This window comes from Theobroma cacao, chromosome 10 (assembly GCF_000208745.1).
Source record: "Theobroma cacao cultivar B97-61/B2 chromosome 10, Criollo_cocoa_genome_V2, whole genome shotgun sequence".
Classification (NCBI taxonomy): domain Eukaryota; kingdom Viridiplantae; phylum Streptophyta; class Magnoliopsida; order Malvales; family Malvaceae; genus Theobroma; species Theobroma cacao.
The window spans coordinates 3063396-3090785 of record NC_030859.1 but is presented as its reverse complement, the minus strand read 5'-3'; the positions used below and the strand labels follow the sequence as shown (position 1 = coordinate 3090785).

Here is a 27390-nt window from a genome sequence, read left to right as displayed (position 1 = left end):
GCATATATGTTACTAAAATGATCCATTTTTGCATAAATCATTTATAGGTAGGCTTTGTTTGCTCTCTCGTCAATTTTAGTCATCCAAGAAGCTTTATCCAATTAAAAATTTCCAAAAAAAATTATATATATTCATAATTTAATTCTAATTAAGCAACAGTATTATAATATAACTCTTTAATTAGGTGTTGTAATCTAATTAGGTAATAGTGTTGTATTATAACTCTAACTGAAGAATTTATATGATTATATATTCATTCAATGTCATAGTTTCTTTAGCTATAAAAAATCCCAGATTTAGCCATGGCAGTTTACAAAGTAGACCAAAGCTTCTACAACCCTTCAAAAGGCAGCAGCAAAGAAATTAGAGTAAGAGAAGCTTGTGCCATGGCTAATTAGTGATTTTCTTTTTTGCTTGGTGTTGTTTCTATATTAATTTGGACGTAGATATGAGAACTAGTTAGGTGTTGTTTCTATATTAATTTGAACGTAGATATGAGGCCTAGTTAGGTTATACGACAACCTATGGCACCTTTCCGTATGATTTGAGATCTTTGGTTATGTTATTTAATTGTTAGTAATCAATAAAATTTATTTCTTTTTTTCAAAAAAAATATATTATAATTAAATCTTAATTAATAAATGGACGATTGTTATGAAATACATTATCGAAAAATGCCGAGGCAGAAAGTTCTAAAAGGGTCAGGGGAGCATCCATTTGAGACTTTGTGAAAGTTTGCTTTGGTCAAAGCTGCCGTCCCAATACTGCTTATGTCCACGGCTTGTTCCAATTTGACACTTTGGGATAGGATATACATGCATTTAACTCTTTGGATGATTTGGTCTCTAAAGCATTCATCCCATTCTATTCCTCTCTAACTTCCTATAAAAGTTCTCCTTTTATACACTTTGAAATTAATGATACCCCCACTTGCTTGGCCCTGCTCCCTCTAATAACACAAGCTTTTGTATTAAAACTAAATTGGACAGGCACTAATGAAGTTGTACTAATAATTTTTTGTTTTGGGAAAAAATCTATGGAAAAAGAAAAAAGAAAATTTGGGTATTGGATATATTAGTGCAGAGACATGGTATGATAGTTGTAGAGTGCAGTATTTGATTTGCAGAATTGATAGTTTGTAAATTCAAATCCTGTATTGTAAAATCTTTTTGGTTTTTATAGTTTTGATCTGCTAAGAGAGAGTTTGTTTTCAAAGGTGACCTCACCTTAGGTCACGTACAATAGATAGAGGATCATCCACTTAAAGAATCAAGCAAATCAAGAAATAAGAATAAAAAAAAAGGAAAGACACAGGAAAATGAATAGAAAACAATAAATATATGGAAGAAAAGATGCAAATTGGAAATCCGTATGAAATCAGCAATCTTGTAAACAAGTGACCACTAATACATATGGGAAAAATAATAATAATAATAATAACAATGACAACTCTTCACTAATTAATTAATTGGATTACATCATTTTTTTTCCTATGATGTTATGTTAAGTCCTCCCATTCATTCCTTGTAATTACTTTTATTTTATTTTCTTTTTAAGTAACATATTTTGGATCCAATTTCTTACTTTTGAAGAAATCATGTTACACCAAAGTCACATCAAAGCATTACTGATAAGCCTCTAACCTCATCTTATGAAAAATAAAATATATAAAGATTGAATCCCAAAATTCATGTGAACTTCCCCTTAAACTTAATTAATTATAAGTTTAATTATACACGTATATATTTTGAGAGATTCAAACCCTTTAATCCCAAGTGGGGTAGAAGTCAAGCAACTTGCCCAAAACCCCAATAACAGTTGTGTACATATATATATATATATCCACATCTCTGTATCTATGTATATAAATAACTAAGACTCCCAAACCTCTTTCAACTCCATCAAAACTCTATACTTGTTTTTCCTTTCATTCATTCTCTCTTAAGGCTATATACTTATCTTCAAACGACACGCGTCCTTTGTATACCTTGATCACATCACTTCCCAATATCTTTTCTCTTCCTTAGTTTTTGGTAACTAAGCTGAGCCATAACTTTCTGTCTCTCTCTTCTGCTTGATACCCTCTTCTCTTTTATCTATTGAAGTCTCCAAGCCTGCCAGTCCTACTTTACAACACAAAGAAAACATGGTTTGTTTTGGTTTCTTCTTCCTATCTTTTCTTCTTTTTTTTGTTCTTTTTTGTGTCTCTTGTTTTTACGTGACCATCAGTTTAATGTTTTGCTATTACTTTCTGTTCTGTTTTCTGACTTTCTGTCTGGTTTTTTTTTTTTTTTTTATGTCTGTAGGATCTTGAAAACGGGACTGTTCGATATGAGGAGGTTAGTCTGGCTTCTGGTTCTGGGGTTGTATCAGTTTCTCAATCTGTTTATTTATTTATTTATATTTACTGAACTGGTTTTCAAATAATCTTGCAGGAATATATCATAAACTCTCGAGGACTAAAGCTTTTCACATGCAAATGGATTCCAATGAACGAAGAACCGAAGGGTTTAATCTTCATCTGCCATGGTTACGCCATGGAATGCAGCATCTCCATGAACAGTACGTATATTCTGTTCTTTATGTGCTTCTCTCTCTCTCTCTCTCTATATATATATATATATATATATATATATACATATATATGCAAAGTAATAGGAAAAGAAACAGAAAAGAATTGATTATCTGATCAATTCTGATTAACCTGATTATGATTATAATCCAGGTACCGCAATTAGGTTGGTGAAAGCAGGATTTGCAGTTTATGGAATAGATTATGAAGGACATGGAAAGTCATCGGGCCTGCAGGGCTATGTCACCAGCTTTGACAATGTTGTAGATGATTGCTCCAATTTTTTCACACAAATATGTGGTAAGGGTTGGATTTTTCCCTTATTTAATTTACTACCCCTTTTGATATCCATAATATTTGAATACATGACAGAAGAGTTTCCAATGCCCAGCCAGGATTGATCAAATCCAAACTTCAAAGTTTTCTCAATTGCGACTTATTTTTCTTGTGTTTTTCTCCATTGAATTTTCAGAGAAAAAAGAGAACAAAAAGAAGATGAGATTTTTGTTAGGGGAATCCATGGGGGGAGCAGTGCTGCTGCTGGTGCATATGAAGAAGCCAGAATATTGGGATGGGGCAGTCTTGGTGGCACCCATGTGTAAGGTACTGTTCCCATTCTTTTTATCTATCTATTCCCTTGGCAAACCGTGATCCTTTCTTTGGCTTTGACCTATTTAACTCCCTCTACCGTGGGAACCACATTTGGAAGCTTGCTAGCTAGCCCTCTGAATTATGCACATTTGCAAATTAGCATCTAAAGACCTTCATACCCTTCTCGAAAAAGAAAAAAATAATAAATAAATAAAAGAAAATTTGTGTTGACCCAAAATTTTGGCAATCATAAGTGGGGGAATTGTTATTATCAGATTGGACTAACAGAAATTTCTGATAGGTGAACTTGTCTGTGGTATTCTTTCTCCAGAAAAGTCAACAATCCGGGGCAGGAAAAATGAGGAAGAGTTAATTGTCAAAAATCTCACTTTCCCATTACTGTTTTACTATCCAGCTTTAGATTTTTAGGGGAGAATCTTCACTGAATGTACACAGTGAGCTGTTTGGCTTGGAGAATTCAATCCTAGAACTCTAATAAAGCCATCCCTAATGGTTTTCTTGACCCCTCATTTAGGTAATTAGGACCATATTTATCTGGTGGATCATATGGTTTCATTAATTCTTGGAAATTCTTAATTACTCCTAGGTTCAATTAGCAGATTTTTTCTTCTTTTCTGTAGTTAAATGAAGTTAAACATAAGGAGTATAGAGAAGAGTCCTTATCTATTTAGTTGAACTAGTTGTAAAAGGCCTTTCCTTTGTCATATTAAAGGCTTGCTGACTTTAAAGTTAGGACATTCACAATGTCAAACCTTACCTTACATTAGGGACCACATAGCCTCCACTGAGGATGAATTATGCAGCCAATTACATACCTAATTACACATTTCTTCTAGATCATGGGTTTCATTTACTTTTTTCTGTAGTTTGGAATCCATAGACAGATTGTTCCAAGTTTGAACAGCTGTTACAATGGAATAAACTATCCCATAGGACTTTGATTATTGTGCTGATTTTTGCTTAAACTTCTGGCAATTACATATCAGGGTCTAGATCAGACTTCCCCTTCCAAAAAAAAAAAAAAATTGTTATCTGATTTAGGATCAGATCTAAAGATTATTTCAAACCAAAGGAATCTTAACATTATTCTATTTATTTATCCACAGATTGCAGATGAAATGAAGCCACATCCACTGGTCATAAGTGTTTTGACAAAGCTTTGCAATTTTATTCCAACCTGGAAAATAATTCCAAGTAAAGATGTCATTGATGCTGCTTTTAGAAGGCCTGAGATAAGAGAACAGGTATTTTAATTTCTGCTCCTATAGATAATAGTCAATTTGTATATACACTCAGTTTCACTTTTCAACAATTATGGTTTGTTTTCAAGATTTGAATTCGAAACTTTCAAATAGAATTCCAAGTTGGTGTATTAATGGCAATAACTTAATTAATTAACAGATTAGAGCAAACCCATATTGCTACAAAGGACGTCCTCGTTTGAAAACAGGCAATGAACTTCTAAAGACCAGCATGGAGCTTGAACAAAGACTTAATGAGGTAATTTGTTAATTAATTGTTACCTTAAATTTTTTTCTTTTTTTTATTGTTCCTTATTAACCCAGAAATTAACTCAACGCTTTGGTTCGTTTTCTTTTGATTATTTATCAGGTTTCATTACCATTTATAGTTCTCCATGGAGGAGATGACAAGGTAACAGATAAAGCTGTTAGTCAGCAGCTGTATGATGTAGCAGCCAGCTCAGACAAGACTTTCAAGCTGTACCCAGGGATGTGGCATGGCCTGCTTTATGGGGAGACACCAGAAAACATTGAGATTGTGTTTGCAGATATCATCAACTGGTTGGATCAGAGAACTGAGTCAGGAAACTCAAGGCTGGAGAGGGAATTGAAGCATCAAAATGATGAGTTGTCGATGTCAGAAAACAAGGAACAGATCAGTAGTTAGGCGCTGAAAAGCATTTGTTGCTCAAAACCTGTTTAGCTGATGTAAAATTGTACAGGGAAGTAATAACTTTTGTGTCGTATTTATAGATTCAATTAGCGGAGAAAATGTTAGATGTGTGCCTGATAAGTGTGGCATCTTCCTTGCTAGGTACCAAATCAAGCTACACAAAGTGAAAATTTGTCTTACAAAAATCTTTGCAATTAAATTCAAGTTTCTCTTATTTTTTTTTTCAATGTGAATGGGCAATTCTCGATAGGAATAGCTATTCCAAATTCAGGAAAAGCAGTTGCCAATTTCCTTCTCGCTGGGGGAATTAGCTATTCCGAGTTCAACTTTATACAAATCCTAAGCACCCACCAAACAAGCTGAGGTCCACATAAAACTATAGGCACGCAACAAGAAAATGTCACTATTGAATGAGTGGCCAGCAATGTTTGATCGCCTGTGATAATGACGAACAGAAACACTACCACAAAGGCAACAGGGAAACTATTTTAAGGACACAAAGAAAACTATAGGCACGCAACAAGAAAATGTCACTATTGAATGAGTGGCCAGCAATGTTTGATCACTTGTGATAATGACCAACAGAAACACTACCACAAAACACACGCATGCACTAATTTTAATCATCCCTAAACCCATTATCCAAAGCACCATTAATCAAGAATCATGGAAACAAAGAGCCTCCATTAACCTGAACCTCTTACCTTTTTGCTGCTATTGTGTTTTTAACCTTCTTTATTTCACTGAACTTTTCCACAATTTTCTCCTCACTGCCTCCCCTACCCTCCTATACCCATAAATCACCCTATCTACCAGCATTCTTCAGCTTTAGCTCTTATTAACCCGGTCTTATGCCTCAAATCACTAGCTGTTAGTGAACCATTGACGATTCTTCCCTTCTCTCCCTTGTCCTTTTCTGCTATATTACTACTCATCACTCTTTCCTCCCCTTCGTCTTCAAAATATTTTTCTAACATCTCAGATGGTATCTGATACACTGCTTTGGCCACAACACTTACTCTTCAATCTCTCCATTCCCTCCAGGTTAACGACTCCTTTGCATTCTTTTTCTCTTTTTGTGTTCCTCCCTCCAAATGGCTGGTCTGTGTCACTTCTTCCATGACTTTGTTGCTTACTTTTGCCTTTGTATTATCTCTTTCTATTTCCCTCTCTCAGCCTGTTGTCTTCCACCCAACCTTCTTCCATTCCTTTTGCTTTGTCCCTTTGCATCATATTTTGCTATATTGACCTCTAATATACAACCCAACACCCATGCATCGTCCAGACTATAGATGGCTCGTTGTGCTTCCCATAACCTTTCAAATCTAATAAACCCAAACTTCCTGCCAGCCTTACTTCTTCTCACTAACTCGTTATTGGTGTACGTTAGAGAAACAAAATGAGCAAATACTAAGCAGTACCTTAACCATATAAACGAGTACAGAAGCTGAAATAAGGCAGTAAGATCTGCAACTTTCAACAATCAGCTCCACACTGAACAAGCTCTAAAACCATATTTCTTATAGAGATTATTTTGTTTACTTTTATTTCAGCTAGCTGATGTTCAAGCAAGAATATTAGATAGCTTGTCTAAGTTGGCTGCCATATCAATCAATGAAGTGCCATGTCAGAATTGGTGATTAAACAAGGAAATATTAGTCCTCACACTCGTTCAAACTACTTTGTAGTTTGCTGGATAGTTTGCCTTGTTTCATTGCAGGCAAAGCCAGCTTTGTTGTAACTAGCTAGTAGCATTTCTTTCCTGCTGCTTATTTTGGAAAACTGAAATCACAATTATCCAAAAAAAAAAAAGTGTCCAAATAACTGAGATGAAAATGTTCAGGGCAGCTCTTGATGAATAGAAAAAAATTTACAAACCATGATATGATATGAATTAGACATTATTATTTTAATTTTATAAAAACAGTAAGCTAAAAATAGCAACATTCATTTTCTAAATTTTGTTGATTGCATCATAAATTTGGGTGTCTTATTATTTGAGTGATGACACAATATTTATTGCTTTATATGTCGTATTACAGTTTATGGCTAGTCAAGAAATGTCTCCGCTTAATTTTGAAATTTCAGATAAGCCAAAACATAATGCAAAGTGAGATTTGTTCATTGCTAAAATCTTACTTCAAGTTTGTACAGATGAGATTCGTAAGTGTGGAAAATCAAGAATTTCATTTAGAATTAGAAGATGAGAAGTTATAGTACAAGAATTTAATACTCTTGCTAATAAAAACTATACCCAAAAGCAATTGAAAAATAGACTGGATAGTCTAAGGAATGAATGAGCTTTATGGAAACAATTGAAGGGCAAAGAAACAGGTTAGGTTGGAACCATGAGATGGGAACCATGAGATGGGAACCATTGAAGCTGATGCCACATGATGGGAAGCCAAAATAAAAGTAAGTATTTTAAATTTTATATGTTTCATCTACTATAAATTATTTTACATATGTACCTCGTTTAAAAGTTTCTTTCTCTTTGATATTTGTGTAGGTCAATCCAAAATATGCCAAATTTCGATATCAAGGGTTGGAACATGTTGATGAATTGGAATTTATATTTGGGGATATAGTAGCCACTAGTCAAAATGCATGGACACCAGCGATGGGTATACCGATTGAAGATAATGTCAGATCTACAAATCTAACTCCGTTACAAGACAGTGTTGAATTTGATGCTGAAGAATTCAATTGTGATGAGGATGATGGTCTTATAGTAAACACTCAAATCAAGAGGAAAAAAATGGTGGTAGAAGAAATGGGAAAAAAAGTGGCAAAAGGTAAGACAAAAACTAGGATTGCAGCAAGCTTGCAAAGAACATTGGAACGATTGTGCGAGGCAGCATAAAGTCATAATGCAGCTGAAAGTGTTGAAATTTCAATGTCATCACAAGCCATAGGATAATATAGTATTCCAGAGTGTGTTTGAATAATGAAATCTCTACAAAATGAGGAGAGATTGAGTGCAGATGAATTTAATTTTGCATTACAATTGCTTAAAAAGGAAGAAAATAGACTCATTTTTATTTCTTCACCAAATTTAAGTGATAAGTTAAACTGGATTCAATATGAGCATAATTTATCAAAAAATTGTGGTGGGACTAGTTGATTAGTATAGGATTTGATTTGTTTATTTTAAGTTGATGTTGAACTCTAAACTACTTTCCTTTTGTATTTGTGTTACTTGTTCTGTTTAATTAAATTAGTGTTTGAAAGAATTTGCCATTATCCCTGTTATATTTATTTGAATTGTTATTTGTACTATTTGATTTGTTTCAAATAATATTTGTTTTTTTAATTGATATACTTGGATTTCTACTTATGTATTTTGATATTGTTAAACAAATGTCTTCTAATAAAGTCAAAGTATCAATACAAGTTGTAAAGAGAAGAAAATGTGCAAAGTTTTATCAAAACATGTATAGAGGAGCTGTTATTACAATTATATATCATATGAAATACTTCATGAAACAAGGAAACAAATTCAATTATTCTGATGGATGAAATTGGGTACATGAAACTTTACAAACTCCAGGTGAAAGTTATAGAATATTTAGGATGGAATAACATGCTGCATTGCAACTTACAGATACATTGATAAATAAGGGATGGTTACATCCATCTAAAGACATGACAACATTAAAGGCGGTTGCTATGTTTCTTTGGACTTGTGCACACAGCGAAACAAATCGTAATGTCCAAAATAAATTTGAAAAATTAGGAGAGACTGTAAGTAAGAAGTTTGGTGAAGTGTTAGATAGTTTATGTTTACTAGCAAATGAAATTGTCAAGGCTTCAGATTTTCAATTTGCAGAAGTTCTATCCAAAATTAAAAAAGATCGTAGATATTGGCCTTATTTTTAAAAGTGCATTGGTGTTATAGATAGATCACATGTTCCTGCTATTCCTCCTGCAAATGATCAAATTCGTTTTATTGGTCGAAAGGGATATCCAACACACAATGTTATGTTAGTGTGTAATTTTGACATGCTATTCACTTTTGTGGTTATTGGTTGGCTTGGCACTGCACATGACACCCGTATCTTTTCAACTGTGCTTGAAGAAATGAAAAACGTGTTCCCTCACCCTCCAGAAGGTACAACTTATAATTTTTATGTATAAAGTTTAACATTTTATATATTTATCTCTTGAATTTTTATAATGAACTAATACTTAAAGCTTTAACTTTTTTCTTAGGTAAATATTATGTAGTGGATTCTAGTTGTCCTAATATGAAAGGGTATCTAGCACCTTATAAAGGTGAAAGATATCACATTTCTGATTTTAGAGGTTGCAGTCAACTAGAAGGTGTAGAAGAAACATTCAGCCATGCATATTCTTCGTTAAGAAATATCATTGAACGAATAATTGGAGTTTAGAAGAATAGGTGGCATATTCTACATGATATGAAGCCATTTCCGTTGATAAAACAAGAAAAGATTATTGTTGCAACAATAACACTTCATAACTACATTAGACAATGTGGTGTTATAGATGAGGAGTTTGACAAATGTGATCGTTATCCTAATTATATTCCTGAAAGTCAAGAAGAAAGAAGTAATGATGAAGAAATGGGTTCATATACTTCTAGAAGAGCATTGGATGATAGTTACATGGGTAGAGTTCGCAACCAAATAGCTACTGCATTGATGGAAAATAGAAATCGTTAATTTATGAGTTATTTATGAATTATGTGTTACCTATGAATTATTTGTGAAACTCTTTTTTTATGATTTATTATTAATTAAAAACTTTTGTTCTATAAAAATACTTTTTATATTTTCAAAAATTTATTTTAAATAGATAAAAAATAAAGTTAAGTTTTTCTATTTTGAATAAAAAAATTCATGATTAATAGAAAGTTATTTATTAAATACCCTTTATGATAATTTTAACCAAAATTAGAGTTTATATAAATTATTTTCCCAAATAGCTTATCTATAAAAAAGAGCTTATAAAAAGTAAATTTACCAAATAACTTTAACTTAATTTTAAAAGTTATTATTTGACATTAAAACTTTATAATAGCTTTTAAGTTAAGAAAAAATCAGGCCAAACATGCTCTTAAATCTGGCCCAAGATTTCTTATCAACCCCTTACGTGTCCTGAGTTAGGTTCGGGTTCGGGTTTGAGATCGAATTTTAAAAAGTTTGTTCGAACTTTACAAATATAATGTTAAATAGTAGAATTTAAAAACTTGATTTGTTATGATAATTTTTCAATCATATTTTTTAAAAATTACAGTTTTATAACGTAATTAGATATCGAAATAGACTTATTTTAAAAGTTTACAAAATTATTTATGGATCAATTTTATCGAATTTTTTGTATGTATGTGACCACGATATTGTTTATTTACATATATATTTTTTTAATGTTCAAGAAAAATGTATTTTAAATTTCAGATTCCAAAACAATTAACTATCTATATTATAAATATACTAATGACCTAAGTCAAGTGTAACAAGGCAAATTGGAGAGGCATGAATTAAGCAACATAGCCAAGAACTTGGAAAAAAAAAAAGAAATCAAGGCTCGAATTATCCATATATCTTCTTTTACTATGCATTGTGTACTTTATGATTATATATTTTTATATTAAAATATTATTTTTATAAAATTTAATTTGATTTATTTAATAAATATATTAAACGTGTTGTATTGCATGTTTAATAAATATACTTTTGTTTACATTTAAAATTTTGACACGGTTAATCAATTGCATAGTATTCATATTTACTAGCATTATTAGGTCTAATTTATATTATGAAATTATCTAGTACTTGATAAGGCATCGACAATAAGGTGTTATCTTCATTCGAACTTACAAGGAACAAAACTCCTAGTTACTGCTTAGGCCTCAAGTAGAGGAAAAAACATATCAAAAGAAGGTACAAGAAGGGTCTGTAAACACTGAACCTTTGAAACAGAGAGTCCCAGAACAAGGGACCAAACACCAAACTCACAGGAAACAAAAGAGAACAAAAACAACAGCGAGGGGATGTCCCGGTGATACCGGTACAAGAGGCATTTTAGGAGATGGACATGGCAACATAAAGACTGTCTTTTTGCGATCAACTGGATGCTAATAAATGGCAGAGATTTTGGCAATCAAAGAAGCTTTTGTGATTTGAGCTGAAGGTGCTATGTGTTTGTGCAGAGATGGTTGTTTACGAGTAAGCTACAGGTTAAGGTTATGCAAGAAGTGGAAACAGGGGAACATGTTCTGTTTGTTTATAGCTCTCACGTGTTCTTTTTGTGTGAATATTCTGAGTTGTCTGACCCGGGATGGATACTGTATGTATAGTTCTATCATCTGGTGTTCTTTCTCTTTAGCTTTGGCCAAAACCTCTTATTAACCAATTTTCCTTAGTAATAATTCTTTTGCCTTTCAATAGAACCTAATAAACAACATTTCAATGATGCAAGCAACAAAACAAGCAATAGAATCAGTGCAAATACAACTAGCAACGCATTGATCGCATCAGGTGTTGTGAAAATTGCCCAAGAATCAACAAAGATAAAATCTAGAGAAAATAAGCAAACAGAAAAACACAAAAATTTACGTAGTTCGGCCTCTTGCCTACGTCCACGGAGTGGAATTGTTCTTTTATTATTGCGAATTTAAAGTACAATAAATTGACCTTTATGGTTCCCTAAAACAACTCAAGATCCCTTGCACACTCTTCCTCAATAACCTCCCAAGAACATTCACTCAAACTACTCTACCTTCACCTAGAGCAAAAGATAGAGTTACAAGATGTTCCCTCTCTTGAGCTCTCAAAGCACTACTTGCAATTCTAAAACCTAAAAATCCACTTTTATAGTATAAAAGTCCAAAGTAGAATGTGATTAGGATTCAATGTGGAATAAGAAGTTTAAACCATACAACTACTTAATATTGTATACAAACAAAAATCCTAATTAAATAAGATCTAGAATTATAGTCAACCTAAAACTCAACAAATCTCCACCTTTGACTTGAATTCAAACTCCTTAAACCTCTTCCACTAGTCGCACCTAATTGCAACTTCCTAACTCCACCTACTTTCCAACACCTTGAACAACTCTCTAAGCATAAGACTTTCTAAATCATTGGCCTTTATAATTACCACGACTACATATACCGAATCAAGCATGGTCCAACACTTGATTTCACAAAACAGCTAACGCATCTGTGTAGCCGTCAAGTCAATGGCTCTAATTAACTTCAGAAAGGGACCTCGACGGCCCTTTCAATTCACTACTGGTAAGATTTTTCGTCCTTTCACCATCGTCTACACCATAGGAACCTTTCATCACCTCCTCGGCAAATGAAATCTCACTTTGGTAGCTACCATCCCTTGTGCACTGTTCCCATCCTTTCGAGGCCTCACATTCTAGATGATACAAGCCATTATGCAAATTTCCCCTCATCAGGACCATGTCGTCTTATGTGACTTTTACTACTCCATCACAAGCAGAATATTCATACCTTTTGGAGTCTAACAGGCTCAATGATATTAGATTCTTACGCATCTTTGGGACATAGGCCACACCACCCAAAGAGCGCACAACCTCATCAAACATTTTGATTTTCACCACTCAAAGACCCATGACCTTCACTATTAACTTATTACCCAAAGTCAAATTCCCAGCCACCCCTTCTTGAAGTAAATCAAAACAATCATTTTGATAACATATGTGAGTAGTAAAAGCAGAATCTAAATACCAATCAGAATTTGCATCCATATTTTCTGAAATTGTAAGGACATCACAATCATCACCTTCAGCAACGAAAGCACACTCACATTTGTTCTCGTTACTTTCATCCCCTTTTGTAGGACAATCCTTTTTAATATGCCCATACCCTTTGCATTTAAAGCATTGAACATTGTTGGATCTAGACTTGCCACGCTTAGATCCCTTACTAGTTGACTTCCTCCTATTAACCTCAATTACTAATGCCAAGCCATTTGGATCTTTATCCCCTTCTTTACTTTTCTTTCGGGCTTCACGAGACGTTAACATTGCTTGTGCTTGTTTTAACATTATTATATCCATCCCACATATAAGAGATTCCACAAATACCTCATAAGAGTCTGGAAGCAAAGCCAGAAACAATAGTGCATTTTATTCTTTTCTTCCACCTTGACATCAACCTTCTTCAACTGATCAATGATTCCATCGAATTCATTCATATGCTTCATGAGGTCTCCATTCTCCTCCATATTTAAGCAATACAACTTTCGCCTAAGCTGCAACTTGTTAGAAAGAATTTTCAACAAGTAAATTTTCTCTAACTTTGCCCATAATCTTAGAGCAAAATCCTCATCAATAATATGATTAAACACATTATCTCCAATACAAAGCCGAATAGTGCTCACACACCTTTGCTTCAACTCTACCCATTCAACATCCTTCATGTCATCTGGTTGCCCTTCCTCATTTTCTAGTAAAGGGCGTATTAAACCTTGCTGCACAAGGAGATCTTTCATCCTTCTTTGCCACTGCGTGAAACTAGTCTTCCCATCAAACTTCTCAATTGAAAAATTCGTAGAACTAGTAACTTTCGACATCCTTGTTGAATCTTGAATTTACCGAACTTGAAGCTCTGATACCAGTTTGTTGTGAAAATTGCCTAAGAATCAACAAAGATAAAATCCAGATAAAATAAGCAAACAGAAAAACACAAGAATTTACGTGGTTCGGCCTCTTGCCTACGTCCATAGAGTGAAACTGTTCTTCTATTATTGAAAATTTAAAGTACAATAAATTGACCTTTATGGTTCCCCAAAACAACCCAAGATCCCTTGCACACTCTTCCTCAATAACCTCCTAAAAACATTCACTCAAACCACTCTAGCTCCACCTAGAGCAAAAGATAGAATTACAAGATGTTCACTCTCTTAAGCTCTCAAAGCACTACTTGCAATTCTAAAGCCTAAAAATTCACTTTTATAGTATAAAAGTCCAAAGTAGAATGTGATTAGGATTCGATGTGGAATAAGAAGTTTAAAACCATACAACTACTTAATATTGTATACAAATAAAAATCCTAATTAAATAAGATCTAAAATTCTAGTCAGCCTAAAACTCAACATCAGGTTTCATCTCCTCAATATCACGTCCGAATTTGGTAAGGTATGACACCCTACGGAACCTTAATGGTGGATCTTTAGCACGTTTTAGAATGTTGACACTCTCTCTGTCAATGGGAGCTTGTACTTCTAAGACAACCAAAGCTATAAAACCACTCTGATTAACCATATTCCTATCAACTTTCTTGCTTTCTGTTAACCGTTTGATCATCTGCTTATATAAAATCCACAATTATTTGACAAATGATTTATAATACTATGCCAAATTAATTCTGTTTTCTCTTAAGGTGAGATAAATGGTACCTCACGTTGGTTATTTGATACGGCTATGTGCAACACAGTGATTCCATCATTGTCCTGTAAGTTTAGGGCACTTCTTTTCTCAAAGTCGTGGAATTTGTCAGTCCTCTGAATCCAGTCTATTATGGCTTCGAAAGCTTCTAAGTTATTATATTGTGCTGCAATATGCAGAGCAGTCTCTTTTCGAATAGTCAAATCTAAGATACAATTGGGGCAATACTCCAGAAATTTAGACAAAAGAGGAACATTTCCTTCTCTGGCTGCATGATGAAGAGGAGTGTAACCCTCCCTCCCTTTGACACGAACAAGATCTTTATCAATTGATAGGAGATAATCCACCACCATCTCTATTTCTGGACATTGCAAGGCTAGGTGAAGGGGGCTAAAACCGCCTTGGTTAAGCTTCCTAGCGAATGATGGCTTTAAGTTCATCAACTCCATGGCAAAATTAGTGTGTCCTGCAGTTGAAGCTATGTGTAGTGGAGTATCAACAAACTCCATCTCATCTATGTGTCATAAAACATCCCCGTCATCTTGAATTAATGCATACAAGTCATCTATATTTCCTGATTGAGCTGCACTCCTCAACCTTTCATCCATCTATAAGATTTAATAATAATCACAGGAAAATAATTGAAAGGGTTTAGTTTACTAATAGCAGCTTTAGAGCAGAAAGAGAAAATGAAGTAAATCTGGAATTTAGTTTTCACTTGTACATTGGTTGATAAATATAGGCAGGCAGAGCTCATATTTTTTTGTGGTCGAGGGAGAAGCTTACAAGAGCTTCGCAGTCCCTATTAGTGGACTGGGTAGTCAGAATAATCACCCAGACAACACCTGGAAACGCCAACCTATCAGAGAAAAAATACAATTCTAGTCAAGGTTTCTGATAAGTTTTGTGGACTAAGGATGATTCATATATGATGCTGCTCCTAAACTCAGAAAAAATGATAATACAATGAGCACAAACAACAATTCCAGCAGGCAGGATGATACCATTGTAACGCTCTCTTTCTTAACTCTGAAAAGAAAAATGATAAAATGAATTAAATGGCAGTTGAACTACATATTTTTCTGTGATTTGAAATTATTTGTGATTTTACTTTAAAAAAATAGTTATGGCAGTTGAAGAATGCAGAAAGCAATGAGGACTGACACATAAGTCTGCTTCAATGAACATTAGGAAAAAGAGAGAATCATTACCATCAAATTAACAACAATAACAAAGAAATTGATAGAATAGAAGAGAAGTCAACAATCCAGGATAGGAAAAAGAGGAAGAGTTCATTGTTAAATGTCTCCATTTTCCATTATTGTTTTACTTCTCAGCTTTAGATTTTTAGGGGAGAGTCTTCAGTGTTTGTACACAGTGACCTGTTTGATTTGGAAAATTCAATCCCTAGAACTGTAACAAAGCATCCCCATGGTTTTCTCGAGCCCTTATTAGGTATTAGGGGAGAATCTTCACTGTTTGTGCACAGTGAGCTGTTCGATTTGGAAAATTCAATCCTAGAACTATGATAAAGCATCCCCAATGGTTTTCTTGAGCCCCCATTTAGGTATTAGGACCATATTTATCTGCTGGATCACATTAAGGCTTTATTTACAGCATGTTGGTATTTGCCTGATAAGTGTGACATCTTACTCTCTAAGTATCAAATCAAGCTATACAAAGTGAAAATTTGTCTTACAAAATCTTTGCAATTATATTAAAGTTTCTCTTATTTTTGTCAATGTGAAGGGACAACTCTTGATAAGAATAGCTATTCCAAGTTCAAGAATAGCAGTTGCCAATTTCCTTCTCATTGTGAGAATTTGCTATTCCAAATTCAACTCTTTACAAATCCTAAGCACCCACCAACCAAGCTGAGGTCCAAATAACTTAGCAGCTGACTGCTATTGGGCTTTTGCATAGGCTACAATCTGGCCCAAAATTCCCATCAACCCCATAAATGATTTAAATTAGGTTCAAGTTCAAGTTCGAGTTCAGGTTAGAGTTTTAAAAATTTTGTTTGATTTGTAAAAATAATATTAAACAGTGGAGATTAAAAACTTGCTTCGTTATTATAGTTTTTTTAATCATATCATTTCAATAATTACTGTTTTACAACATAATTGAATGTCGAAATAGACTTATTCAAAAAATTTATGAAATAATTATTTATGAATCGATTTTATCAAATTCTTTATATATGAGCACAATGTTATTGTATTTACATACATATATTTTTCTTGTGTTTTAAAAAAAAGTATTCTAAATTTCGGATTCCAAAATAATTAACTATATACACTATAAATATACAAGTCACCTAAGTCAAATATAGCAAGAGCAAATTGGAGAGGCATGAACTAAGCAAGACAGCCAAGAACTTAACAAATAATAATAATAATAATAATAATACTATGCATCATCTTCTTTGACTCTTTCTTTAAAATACTATGCATTATGTAGTTGATGATTATATTTTCTTATATTAAAATACTATTTTTATAAAGATGAACAATCTTTTAACCCCCTTGATAATTTAAAGGGTTAAAGTTAGGTTCACATATCTCACCCTTTGCTAAGTTGTTTCCCTAGGCAAGTCTTAAGGGCTTGGGGTCTCTCTCCTTCGCAAGTGGGGAGATGGCAACTATCATATCTGGCAATGCTAACAATCTTCCTATATATAGGCAACTAAAATGTAAGTTGGAGATCATAATTAATCCTTTAAACCTTCTTTTAACTTCATTTTTGTAACTCGAAATTTTTTTATCTATTATTATTTGTTTCGAATTTAAATTTAATATCGAAAAAAAAATCTAGATTTTAAGTTCTTATCTTTACCAAAGAAGTGAATTTCAGTTTTTAAGCTTTGTATCTTATGGTTTCTTGTTACAACATCATCTGCTTTTCCTTTTCTATATAGATTCAAGTTTCTTTTGTGTCTAACAATTAACCTCAAGAGCAATTGCTTTAAGTTTCTTTCTTCTGTACAAGAGGAAGCAATTTGCTCTAAGATTCTATACGCTACTTTCATTACTCCTACACCCCTCCCCCAGGAGACAGATTTGTCTATCATCACCTTCATGGCATTGGTATGTTTCTTCCCTTTTGTGCACATGCATTCTTTGTTTTGATTTTTCTCTCTAATTTTCTTTTATCTTGCTTAATAAATGTTTACAGACACATCCAGATGAGAATGTTAATTATGATGAGGTGAGCATAAGTTTATATAGTTTGCATTATGATTATATGATATCATTTTTTAGGCTATAATATTTTCATATCAATTTGCAGACATTCATTACAAATTCTCGAGGATTGAAACTTTTCACTTGCAAATGGATTCCGGTGGACAAAGAACCCAAAGCTTTGATCTTCATTTGCCATGGTTATGCCATGGAATGCAGCATCACCATGAGCAGTAAGTAGTCTATATAGTATTCATTTTACACCTCAAAATCCATGCTTGATCGAAAGCTGACAATGGGTTTTAATGGTTAAATTTAGGTACTGCAACGAGGCTTGTGAAAGAAGGCTATGCAGTCTATGGCATGGATTACCAAGGCCATGGAAAATCAGCTGGATTGGAAGCATATATACAGAACTTTGATGATATAATCAATGATTGCAGTGATCATTTCACAAATATATGTGGTGAGTTTACATTTTTTTTGTCCCCTTATAATTCCATTCAATTTCATACATAAACTTACAATTCATCTTCTTCATAATTCAGAGAAGGAAGAGAATAAAGGGAAGATGAGATATTTGCTAGGGGAGTCCATGGGAGGAGCCCTGGCTCTTCTTCTACACCGAAAGATGCCAGCCTTCTGGGACGGCACCATCTTGGTTGCACCCATGTGTAAGGTATATATATATATATATATATATATATATATATGTGTGTGTGTGTGTGCGCGCGCGCGCGCTGGTGCATATGATTATCATTTTCGTCAATATCGTATTTTCTTTATCCTTGATTCTTGCGCTTTAGTGTTGGAAAAACATGTTTGATATGATCTTGATCTTACAAATTCAGATCTTGTGCATGTAAAATTCTTTTACGTTCCATTCTTTTCTTGTGAATGGAGGTATATATCTTGCATAATTCTATGCATGTTTTATTTTTTTAATTCAAATGCTCAATAATCTTGAATCTATAATGAATTTAGTTGACTTACATCACCTAACTTGACATCAGCAAAGTTTAGAGAAATCTTGATTCATGTTATTTTAACTAATAAATAATTAAGGGTACAATTAAAAGATAAAAAAAGGGTCTCATTATCTCTTGACATAGATTTTTTTTTCTTAATTTTTTTTTTTTATGCATAACAGATTGCAGATAATATGAAGCCATCTCCACCAGTCACTTTTCTTCTCAGAGGGATTTGCTGGTTGGCTCCAACTTGGAAATCACCAATACACAGAGACATTGTTGAAGTTGCATTCAAAGAGCCAGAAATAAGAGAAGAGGTATATATTCGTTACATTCGAAAATGTGTCTTGGATGTATTTTCGTGTGTAAAACGAAGTCTATTAAACTAAGTATTGATGTTTTTCTTTGCAAGCAGATTAGGAAGAACCCATATTGCTACAAAGGCCCACTTCGAATGAAAACTGCCTTTGAGCTTTTGAGAGTTAGCTTGGACATTGAGAAAAGGCTAGACGAGGTTTGTAAATAACTTCATCTCTGTTTTCTCTTATTTTTTGTTAGGCTTATTGTGTTTCAGCTCATTTCTTTGTCAATTGTGTGAATTAGGTTAAACTTCCATTCATAGTTCTCCATGGGGAAGATGATAAAGTGACTGATCAACAAGTTAGCAAACAACTTTACAATGTCGCTTCAAGCACAGACAAGACCCTGAAGTTGTACCCTGGAATGTGGCATGGTCTCCTCTATGGAGAACCGTTGGAAAACATCGATATCGTGTTTTTGGACATTGTCAGATGGTTAGAAGAGAGAACTAGCCTCGGAGATTCAAGGTTGGAGATGGAGAGGAAGCTTGAAAATGATCGTTTGTATGTGACGAAGATCAATAAACTTTAATTGAAGCTTGATAACCAGAATTTGGCTGCCCATAAACTGTGAAATGACCATGCCGACCAACACTGTTTTTCTCATTTTTAAAGGCCTGAAGAGCTGCAATTTTTATTTTTGTACAGCTTTAATGGCATATTTTGCTTGTAGATTCATTTCCTGGTATCAAGTTACATTGTGACAATCTCACCTTTAAACTAGCCATTGGTGAGAACATGATAGAATTTCTCGAATTGCCCAATTTGCCACAAAAAATCCAATCCAGGGCATTCCAATAAGCAAAGATCAAAACATAATCACAAATTTAACACAATTTGTTACAAAATGTTATCCTGATCAACAAAACATCTGATTCTCTAAAACCTGGTACATCTTAGCAATAACTGAACAAAGTTTCATCTGGTAAGATTTGGGTACATCTTAGCAATAACTGGACAAAGTTTAAGAATATGAGGAAGGAAACAGAAAGAGTAGACCTATCACCCACTTGAACTTGCAGGGCCAACAAGAACTCCTTGAGCAGAGCCTTCCTTCTTGCTGCTTTCATCTTTCACGTCACTATCAGACTTCTTTATCCTAATTTTGTATTTTGCCTCAAAATCAGCAATTTCCTTCTTCTTCTTCTCCAAGGCCTCATTAAGCCGAGTGATTACCTCCTCAAGCCCTTCTTTGTTTCGCTGCACAGCCGGGAGAACCTCTTTGATGGTTCTCTCCACCAGCACACCTCCAATCATTCGGTAACATCTTCTTGATTGGTCAAGCGGTTGAATGGCATTTATAACTAGTGAATGCTCACTCACTTCCATCTCCAATTCAGTGATCTTCGAATAAATTTGATTTAGTTCAGATCTCATAGCTCCATACGTATTTGCAACTATTTGCTCATTTACAGGTTCCTTACTCTCAGATTTGCTGGCCATTATTCTCTGCAAATAACTGGAATCCTGATATCAACATTGGAAAGAAAAGAAGCAGCACGAAATCCGTAATGGGAGATACAAACACAACAGATTCTAGAAAGAGCAATAATTCTTCGAGACCAATAGTTTAATTTTAATAATAGAAAGATTTATTTTAAGCCTTACAGGTACAGTATCCACAGTGTAAAAAGGATACTAAGGTGTTTTGGCACGGTGGGATGCCTTCCCACTGCACTGAAGCCCTGATTCCCCAAACGGGGCCTAAGTAAAAAGGCAATAATGGGGGGGGGGGCCTTCCACTGCACTGAAGCCCCGACTCCCCATACAGGGCCTAAGCAAATAAGCAATAAAGTGATCCTCACATGGCAACACCAATGCCCAAGTAGGAATATTTGAGCAACCAACATAATTAACAATACTTGTAGCAATCTTTGAAAACATAAACCATGAAAATTTACTTCTAAATGAACTGGAATGGTAGAAAATCTATTTCAAAGTGAAACCCAAATCCCCAAACCAAGCTTATTTGCCAGCCGAGGACCTTAATGTGAAAACAGTTAACAAAATTCATGTACAGTTGATCAAATTGTTCTATGTATAAGCCAACCATTTGCACATTATCGCAAAGGAGAAGAAAACTCATCTCCGCAAATGATACTACTACTATTATGGAAAAGGAAATACAATACGAAAAAAAGCCCTCAGACGTCCAGTGATTAGGAAAGCGAAAACTCAATGTTAACACAGGTGTATGGGCAGAGGCCGTCAGTTGTAAGAGCATGGATTCGGATGTCACTTGGGCTTCACCTCAAGTGGTGAAGGGTGAGGTGAGATTTGGGTAGCGATCCTAAGTTCGAGCTATAGTGCAGTACAAATACCGCCACATGATAATTCTATAAAAAAAAAAAAAATAGGGAATGAAAGTCTGTCTAAGCCTAGAACATAAAAAACAAACCCTAAAATATCTTCAAGAATATATCAATAAATCAATTAAAAATACATGATCAAGCCGATATAGCAAGCATTAAATAAACTAAATACAGATAAATTTCATCATTCAAACCACACATCTACTACAAGGTTACTTAACTGAATAGTTCCTACTAACCATCGACTTAAAGTCAATTTTTCAACTTAATTATAGATTCAACAGATACCCATCGAAGAAAAGAAAAGGACGGAGGAGGGAGAGGCAGACCTGGGTCTGGGTGTCGCAAATCGGAGTAGGAGTAGACACGAAATGCTGGATTTTTGAACAGAGAAGAAGGGTAAAGTCGGCTGCACAAAAACTTCGGCTTGGAACTTGGAAGTGGGAAGGGAACAGATGGCTTGGGCTGGGTCTCATAGATTTTAAGTTTATTGGGCCATTTTGAGTTTGACCTCCACTTATGGTAATATTTTTACTTTAACTGTTATTTTTTTATTTGTATCAATTGAGACCTCAATGTATTATTTCGTATTAAACGAATTCAATTTGGATGGAAAATATTGATATGACAAACGGTCCAATTAGTCACATAAAGTCGAAATAAATCACATCGATAGTCATGTCAATATTGTTTATCTAAATTAAGTTTATTTGATCATATGCTAAGTGAAGGACTTGATTGACATAAATAAAAAAAATAAAGGCTTGATATAAACAATACCTCTTACCTCAAAGGGAAGAGGGGAAAGGAGAGAGCATGGAAAAATCAATCCCTATCTACTAATGAACATACAAATGCACAAGAGGATCTGATTAATTACAACAGCAGCAAATGTCAATCTCTGATTTTTGGCCTCTAATACAACTAGTTTGTTTCAAAACTTAGACTTATACAATACTTCCATCCATGCCTCGTGCTTTCAACTTGAACAACTTGCAATATCTCCTCATCTGCCTTGGGAGTCTGTCTGACATGCTTTAGCTGTCTTAACCACAACTCGCAACCGGTGATCCGGGCTGATAAATCCAGGTAAAACAACCTACATGCAAAGGACAATGTATTCTTGAGTGATGATCAAATCCCTTTGGAGGCGTTTGGTGCCTTACAATGTAATGTGATTTGGATATAAGAAATACAAATGGAAATACTCAAGATGCTGATTAAATAGCCTAATTATGCTTTTGACTACTGCAATTGGTTTGAGTTGTTGATGAATATACTCAAGCAATGATAATTTAAGCATTGCAATTGGTTTGAGTATCCAAATAAAGTTATAGAAACAATAATAATATTCATCAACTATATAAATACAAACCCAAAGGAACACAGAAAGCGAAACAAGGAGAGGGAAGGGAGCCACCTTAGACTTGATGCTATCAGCTATCTCAAATAATCTTGTTTCGGACTTCTTCAAGTTTCTTCAGTATCTCCCCAGGAGTTCGATCCAACTCGTCTGCAATTTTTCTCTGCAAATCCATAGGCAGGGTAGGAAACTGCTCACACAGATCCCCATCAATCACGTCCTGCAAAATCATTTCAAACTTTCAAAACCAAGAGTAATATATGGGTAGCCACAGTGGAATGGTAATTATTCACACAACAAAAATCAACTTTGTCAACATCATTTTTCAAACAAACCAATTCTTCCTTTTGATGGGATGAGAATGAGATAGAGAAAATACTAACAAAACACAATGATGATAATGACAATGTTATAATAAAATATGATAAAAAGGATAGAGACAAACATAGTTCTCAATCTTCCAAACTAAAGTAACATTTTTGAAAAGACTAATTTTTAATAGCACCAGGAATTGATGTCGAAAAAATCTTTCAAATAAATAATTAACTACATCCTGCAGCCATCTCTGAGAACATGACTTCATAATTAAACAATTCATTGAACTTTATAAGGAAGTAAGAGGTTACCTTTACAGGAAAATACGCAGATCTATAAGCCATATGATCTCGTCCGCACAAGGGAGGGTGTTCCTGTCTCATATGCATCTCTAGGTGGGAAAAGAAGTCAACATCATCACGGGAAGTGAATGGAAGCAATGCCCCCAAGCTCCCCATTACCGTTCCATAAAGGACACATTCTCCACCACCTGGTATCAGAGATGCCTTCTGCAAGGAAGTTACCACATCGCCAATATGGAACTGAACTATCTCCTCTACCTTGTTAGGAGCTCCATTGAGCCTCCCTTGTTCCCATTTTATCTTTCCACCAGTTGGATCTTCTTCTATCTCATCTGATACATCTTGGGGTAGCCGCACAAAATAGACATTACCAAACTTGTCTGCACCAGCCATGGTGTCAAAATCTATATGGTATGATGCAGTAAGCCATCGTGGAACAACATCATCAGCAAATATATACAGTTGATTTTCATCCCTCCTGTACTTGCAAAAATGGAATGACTGCAACAAAAGACCATATAAATTTTCAACCAGATAATTACTGAAAAATTAAAGCAAAATAGAGGTACATATAAAATCAAAGTGGACTATAATTTAAGTAAACAGGGAGCATTAAAATTCAACCCACAATTTTCTTGCTTTTAGCCATATCCTAAAAGGAATTGGTTTATCAATTTTACAAAACTCACATACAAGCATCCAAACACATGCATACAAGTACTAAAATATATATTTAAAAAACAAGGAGCTAAAGACACGAGTATCCAGAAAAATTCAGATAACATACCTCTTGGATGTCCCCAACATATATTCGATCACGATAAGTGTGGATGCAGACAATAGTGTTAGGGAAAAGCTTATTCTCACATTTTCTAAGCAGTCTCTTTTTCCCCAAGTCATATAATCGGAGCACAGATCCTATCCCAGCAAGTAATCTTCCCTGAAACTGGCACAAAGCAAGAGGAACACCTTCCACTTGTGTCTTGTGCAGGAGCTCAAGCGATCTGCCATCTTCCAGAAACCTATAAATATGAATAAATCCAGTAACTAAGCTTCTTTTGGGCCAAAACTGCAGACCCTTGGCTGTGCCAACAGCCAAGAGAGTTCCGTACTCTTTATCATGAAAATTCACAGTGCATACACTGAAAGCAGCTTCATTGTCCTGAAGCTCCAAAAGACATGTTGTTGTAGCTGTCCTTGGATCAAGAACTCTAATGCAAGAAACCCACTTGTCCGACTCCGCCTTCGGGTAACCATACTGCTCATCAGAGAGGGGATCCTCTTTGTCCTCATCATCACCACCATTTTCCATTTGGTCCACATTACCATTACCATTTTCTCCCATCCCAGCAGCCTCAAAGCACTCCTTTCTTGCAACTTCACGCTCTTCAGCAGTATATGATCCTTGGTCACTCTCAATAATTACCAACAGTTTCCGCTTGGGTTGCAGAACAAACTTCCTAGGAGTATACCTCAAAGGAATAGCAGTCTCATTAAAGGTTTCTCCCAGACGCTCGATGGTGAAAACCCTCAATGCATCCCCAGCAACAGCAACGACACCTTCAGCACACTGATCAGATGAAAATGAGGCAGCAAATTCAAGTGTCTCATAAGAGAGGGGTGTTAGCAGAAAATGTCCTTGGTGAATATAACCAAGCCACGGTCGACTAGACAAGCAAAGCATTGCAGGTCGGCCCCTCACTTTGATAGAGAACAACTTTGGGGCTCTCAGCCCTAAGAATCGTGAACGGGAATCAGAAAGCTGCCCTGTAACCATATCCACTACTGTCCGAAACAGCACTCCATTTTGCAGACCAGCATTAAGGAAAAGACTGGCAGGGTGATCAGCACCATCCTCCCCACCAACAGATGCCTTAACCTCAAGGAAAAGGAGAGACTCAGGAGGTGAAGACACACTCTGCACACTCAGAATCTGCATACAATCATCAGGATCTAAAGACAATATACGGATTGTATTATCATATGAACCAACTGCAAGAAAACGAGACCTCTGTCTTCCTTCAGGTACAGGGGCAATGTCCAGACAAGCCACATCTCCAGACATTTCATGCTTCTCCACTTCCATCAGTTGCCCAGTCATATCCACCTCAAAGTATATAAGCTCCCCTCCACTCAATGCAATAACCACTTGAAGGCCATTTGAGCCAACCTTAACAATTGTTCTTTTCCCCGGAGTTCTCCACTCATTAATACGTCCATCTTCCCTTATATGCCTAATACCATTTGGGTGAACTTGCATAAGCGAATCATCACCAATCAAGGAAACAGCAAGAGAAGGAGTAGTATCAAGAAACCCACTATCACTAACTTCTTCAACTGTTTCACCAATGGAAAGAACAAGGGTTGCATTGGCAAATGACACGACAATGTACGCATCAAAGGCATCATTAACATTCTTTTTCACCGTCCACACAGCACTTGGGACACCAGGAAGCTGCGAGACAGCCATCTCACTGATTGCTAAACCAGGCCTTAGTATTCTCAAAGATGAACGAGGACCACGTCCACAGAGTGAAAAAATCTGAGGTGTTTCTTCCTCAAAGAGATTAGCAATTTTCATGTCCATTATTGGCATCAGGCTCTCAGCTTGATCAATCCTAACTAGATTCTTAAGCCCTCTAGGCTGGAAAAACACTGGCTGGAAACCTTCTTCTGTTTCCATCAATGTAGAAGACGAAGACTCAACATCAGGTTCATCCCCAATAGCCTGAAACTGATACAAACCATGATTTCCAAACTCCGAAGCCGCAAACAAAAAACCAGTTTTCAAGACACACATTGAAGATGTGACTGGAATTGAATCAAAATATTTAATCTTCAACTCCGTCACACCATCATTTCCATAATCCAATGTAACCTTAAAAATATCCCCATACTCTGTCTGCAAAAGAAAGAAAAACATAGACTTCTGCTTATGTGTAGCCGCAGAAACAATCAAAACCCCACGTTCCGCTGGCAAATCGGCCCGTCTAGGAATCACTGCCCTAACATCCGGATGTCCCTGATTCTTATAAATAACAAAATTCTCAGCACAAACCAAAACCCCACTCGGCCCATCACCACCACCAGGAACAGTGACCAACATATTCGCCCCATTGTCAACCTGTTCCGACCACTTCCTAGACACATGGTTAAGCCCTAAATCAAGTTCATAAAACGTCAAATGCTTCTGTGCCTCACCAGCAGCCAGCCCTGTGGAATCCTGATCGGCTTCCAAGTAATCCAACTCAATGGCAGCGAATATAGGGTTATCGAAACCACAATCAACACCACAAATGGAGTAAACTATCGTGTGCGACTTATGAGCTTCTAAAGGCGACGAAATGGTTAACCTAGCAGCAGTATCTCTATTCAAAACATAAACTAATTTCTGTTTCTCGCAAGCACCAATCATTACAGCTCTTCCTTTCGGGTCAACAGCTAAGTATTGACCTGGGACAATCCGGCGACACCCGGATTTCCCAAAAGTTTCTTGGTGAATTTTATCAAAGACGTTCTTTTCTTTGTTGTATTCGAGGATTACAATCCGACCCGAATCAGACCCGACTACTATGTAGTCTTTTTGGGCTCCGGTCAGGCGAAATTGAGCTAGGGAACGTATGGACCCGAATATTTCGACGGAATGAAGTGTTTGGAGCTTACCGAGATCGTCGGGGCGGAGTAGGGAAAGGATCTTGCCACGGGCGACGACGATTTCTTGGATTTTTCCGCCGGAGAAGTTGCCGTTTATGGCGGAAACGATGCCGGTGGCCTGTTGGAGAGTTAAGTTGTAGAGATACATGGTCAGTTAGGGCTAGGGTTTTCAGGGTTTTTGAGATTTGGAGGGGTTTTGGGTTTTTCAAAAGAGGTTCCTTCGAAGCTTTAGAGAGACTGAACTGAGAAATGAGAACGGTGCATTTTCGTCCTCTTCAGAAGCTGATGAGACCCATTTTTGGGCCATGGGCTGCCTGAATATTTCTTATGGTTTCTGACCTATTGGGCTTCATTTGGGCCTAATATATTGGGGTCACATGTTCACAATTTTACATATATATTACATTTTGACCGTTAATTCTTGGAAATATTAATTTTATAAAAAAT

General features: G+C 35.4%; 5 protein-coding genes across 6 annotated transcripts; 2 read left to right on the top strand and 3 right to left on the bottom strand.

The window, feature by feature from the left end:
* Nucleotides 2058-5314, top strand: LOC18586259 (caffeoylshikimate esterase). The gene is made up of 8 exons (XM_007009511.2): nucleotides 2058-2149; nucleotides 2307-2339; nucleotides 2436-2562; nucleotides 2726-2872; nucleotides 3045-3175; nucleotides 4291-4428; nucleotides 4586-4684; nucleotides 4796-5314. The coding sequence occupies exons 1-8, from the start codon at nucleotides 2147-2149 to the stop codon at nucleotides 5090-5092; spliced, it is 975 nt and encodes a 324-aa protein (XP_007009573.2). The 5' UTR covers nucleotides 2058-2146; the 3' UTR covers nucleotides 5093-5314.
* On the bottom strand, nucleotides 14183-14994 carry LOC18586257 (ankyrin repeat-containing protein At5g02620). The gene is made up of 2 exons (XM_018128786.1): nucleotides 14497-14994; nucleotides 14183-14404 (listed from the first exon to the last, which is right to left on the bottom strand). Exons 1-2 carry the CDS (start codon nucleotides 14992-14994, stop codon nucleotides 14183-14185), a joined length of 720 nt encoding a protein of 239 aa, XP_017984275.1.
* Nucleotides 17488-19683, top strand: LOC18586256 (caffeoylshikimate esterase). The gene is made up of 8 exons (XM_007009508.2): nucleotides 17488-17571; nucleotides 17660-17692; nucleotides 17774-17900; nucleotides 17987-18133; nucleotides 18216-18346; nucleotides 18818-18955; nucleotides 19054-19152; nucleotides 19242-19683. Exons 1-8 carry the CDS (start codon nucleotides 17563-17565, stop codon nucleotides 19527-19529), a joined length of 972 nt encoding a protein of 323 aa, XP_007009570.1. The 5' UTR covers nucleotides 17488-17562; the 3' UTR covers nucleotides 19530-19683.
* On the bottom strand, nucleotides 19776-21789 carry LOC18586255 (probable prefoldin subunit 2). Of its 2 annotated transcripts, none has more exons than XM_007009507.2 (2): nucleotides 21639-21765; nucleotides 19776-20456 (listed from the first exon to the last, which is right to left on the bottom strand). In XM_007009507.2, the coding sequence occupies exon 2, from the start codon at nucleotides 20438-20440 to the stop codon at nucleotides 20000-20002; it is 441 nt and encodes a 146-aa protein (XP_007009569.2). In that variant the 5' UTR covers nucleotides 20441-20456; nucleotides 21639-21765; the 3' UTR covers nucleotides 19776-19999. The 2 variants fall into 2 exon arrangements, with proteins under 2 accessions (XP_007009569.2, XP_007009568.1); XM_007009506.2 differs by having other exon boundaries at nucleotides 19785-20446; nucleotides 21639-21789.
* On the bottom strand, nucleotides 22054-27187 carry LOC18586254 (splicing factor 3B subunit 3). Its single transcript, XM_007009503.2, has 4 exons — nucleotides 24077-27187; nucleotides 23299-23790; nucleotides 22730-22892; nucleotides 22054-22408 (listed from the first exon to the last, which is right to left on the bottom strand). The coding sequence occupies exons 1-3, from the start codon at nucleotides 27089-27091 to the stop codon at nucleotides 22755-22757; spliced, it is 3645 nt and encodes a 1214-aa protein (XP_007009565.1). The 5' UTR covers nucleotides 27092-27187; the 3' UTR covers nucleotides 22054-22408; nucleotides 22730-22754.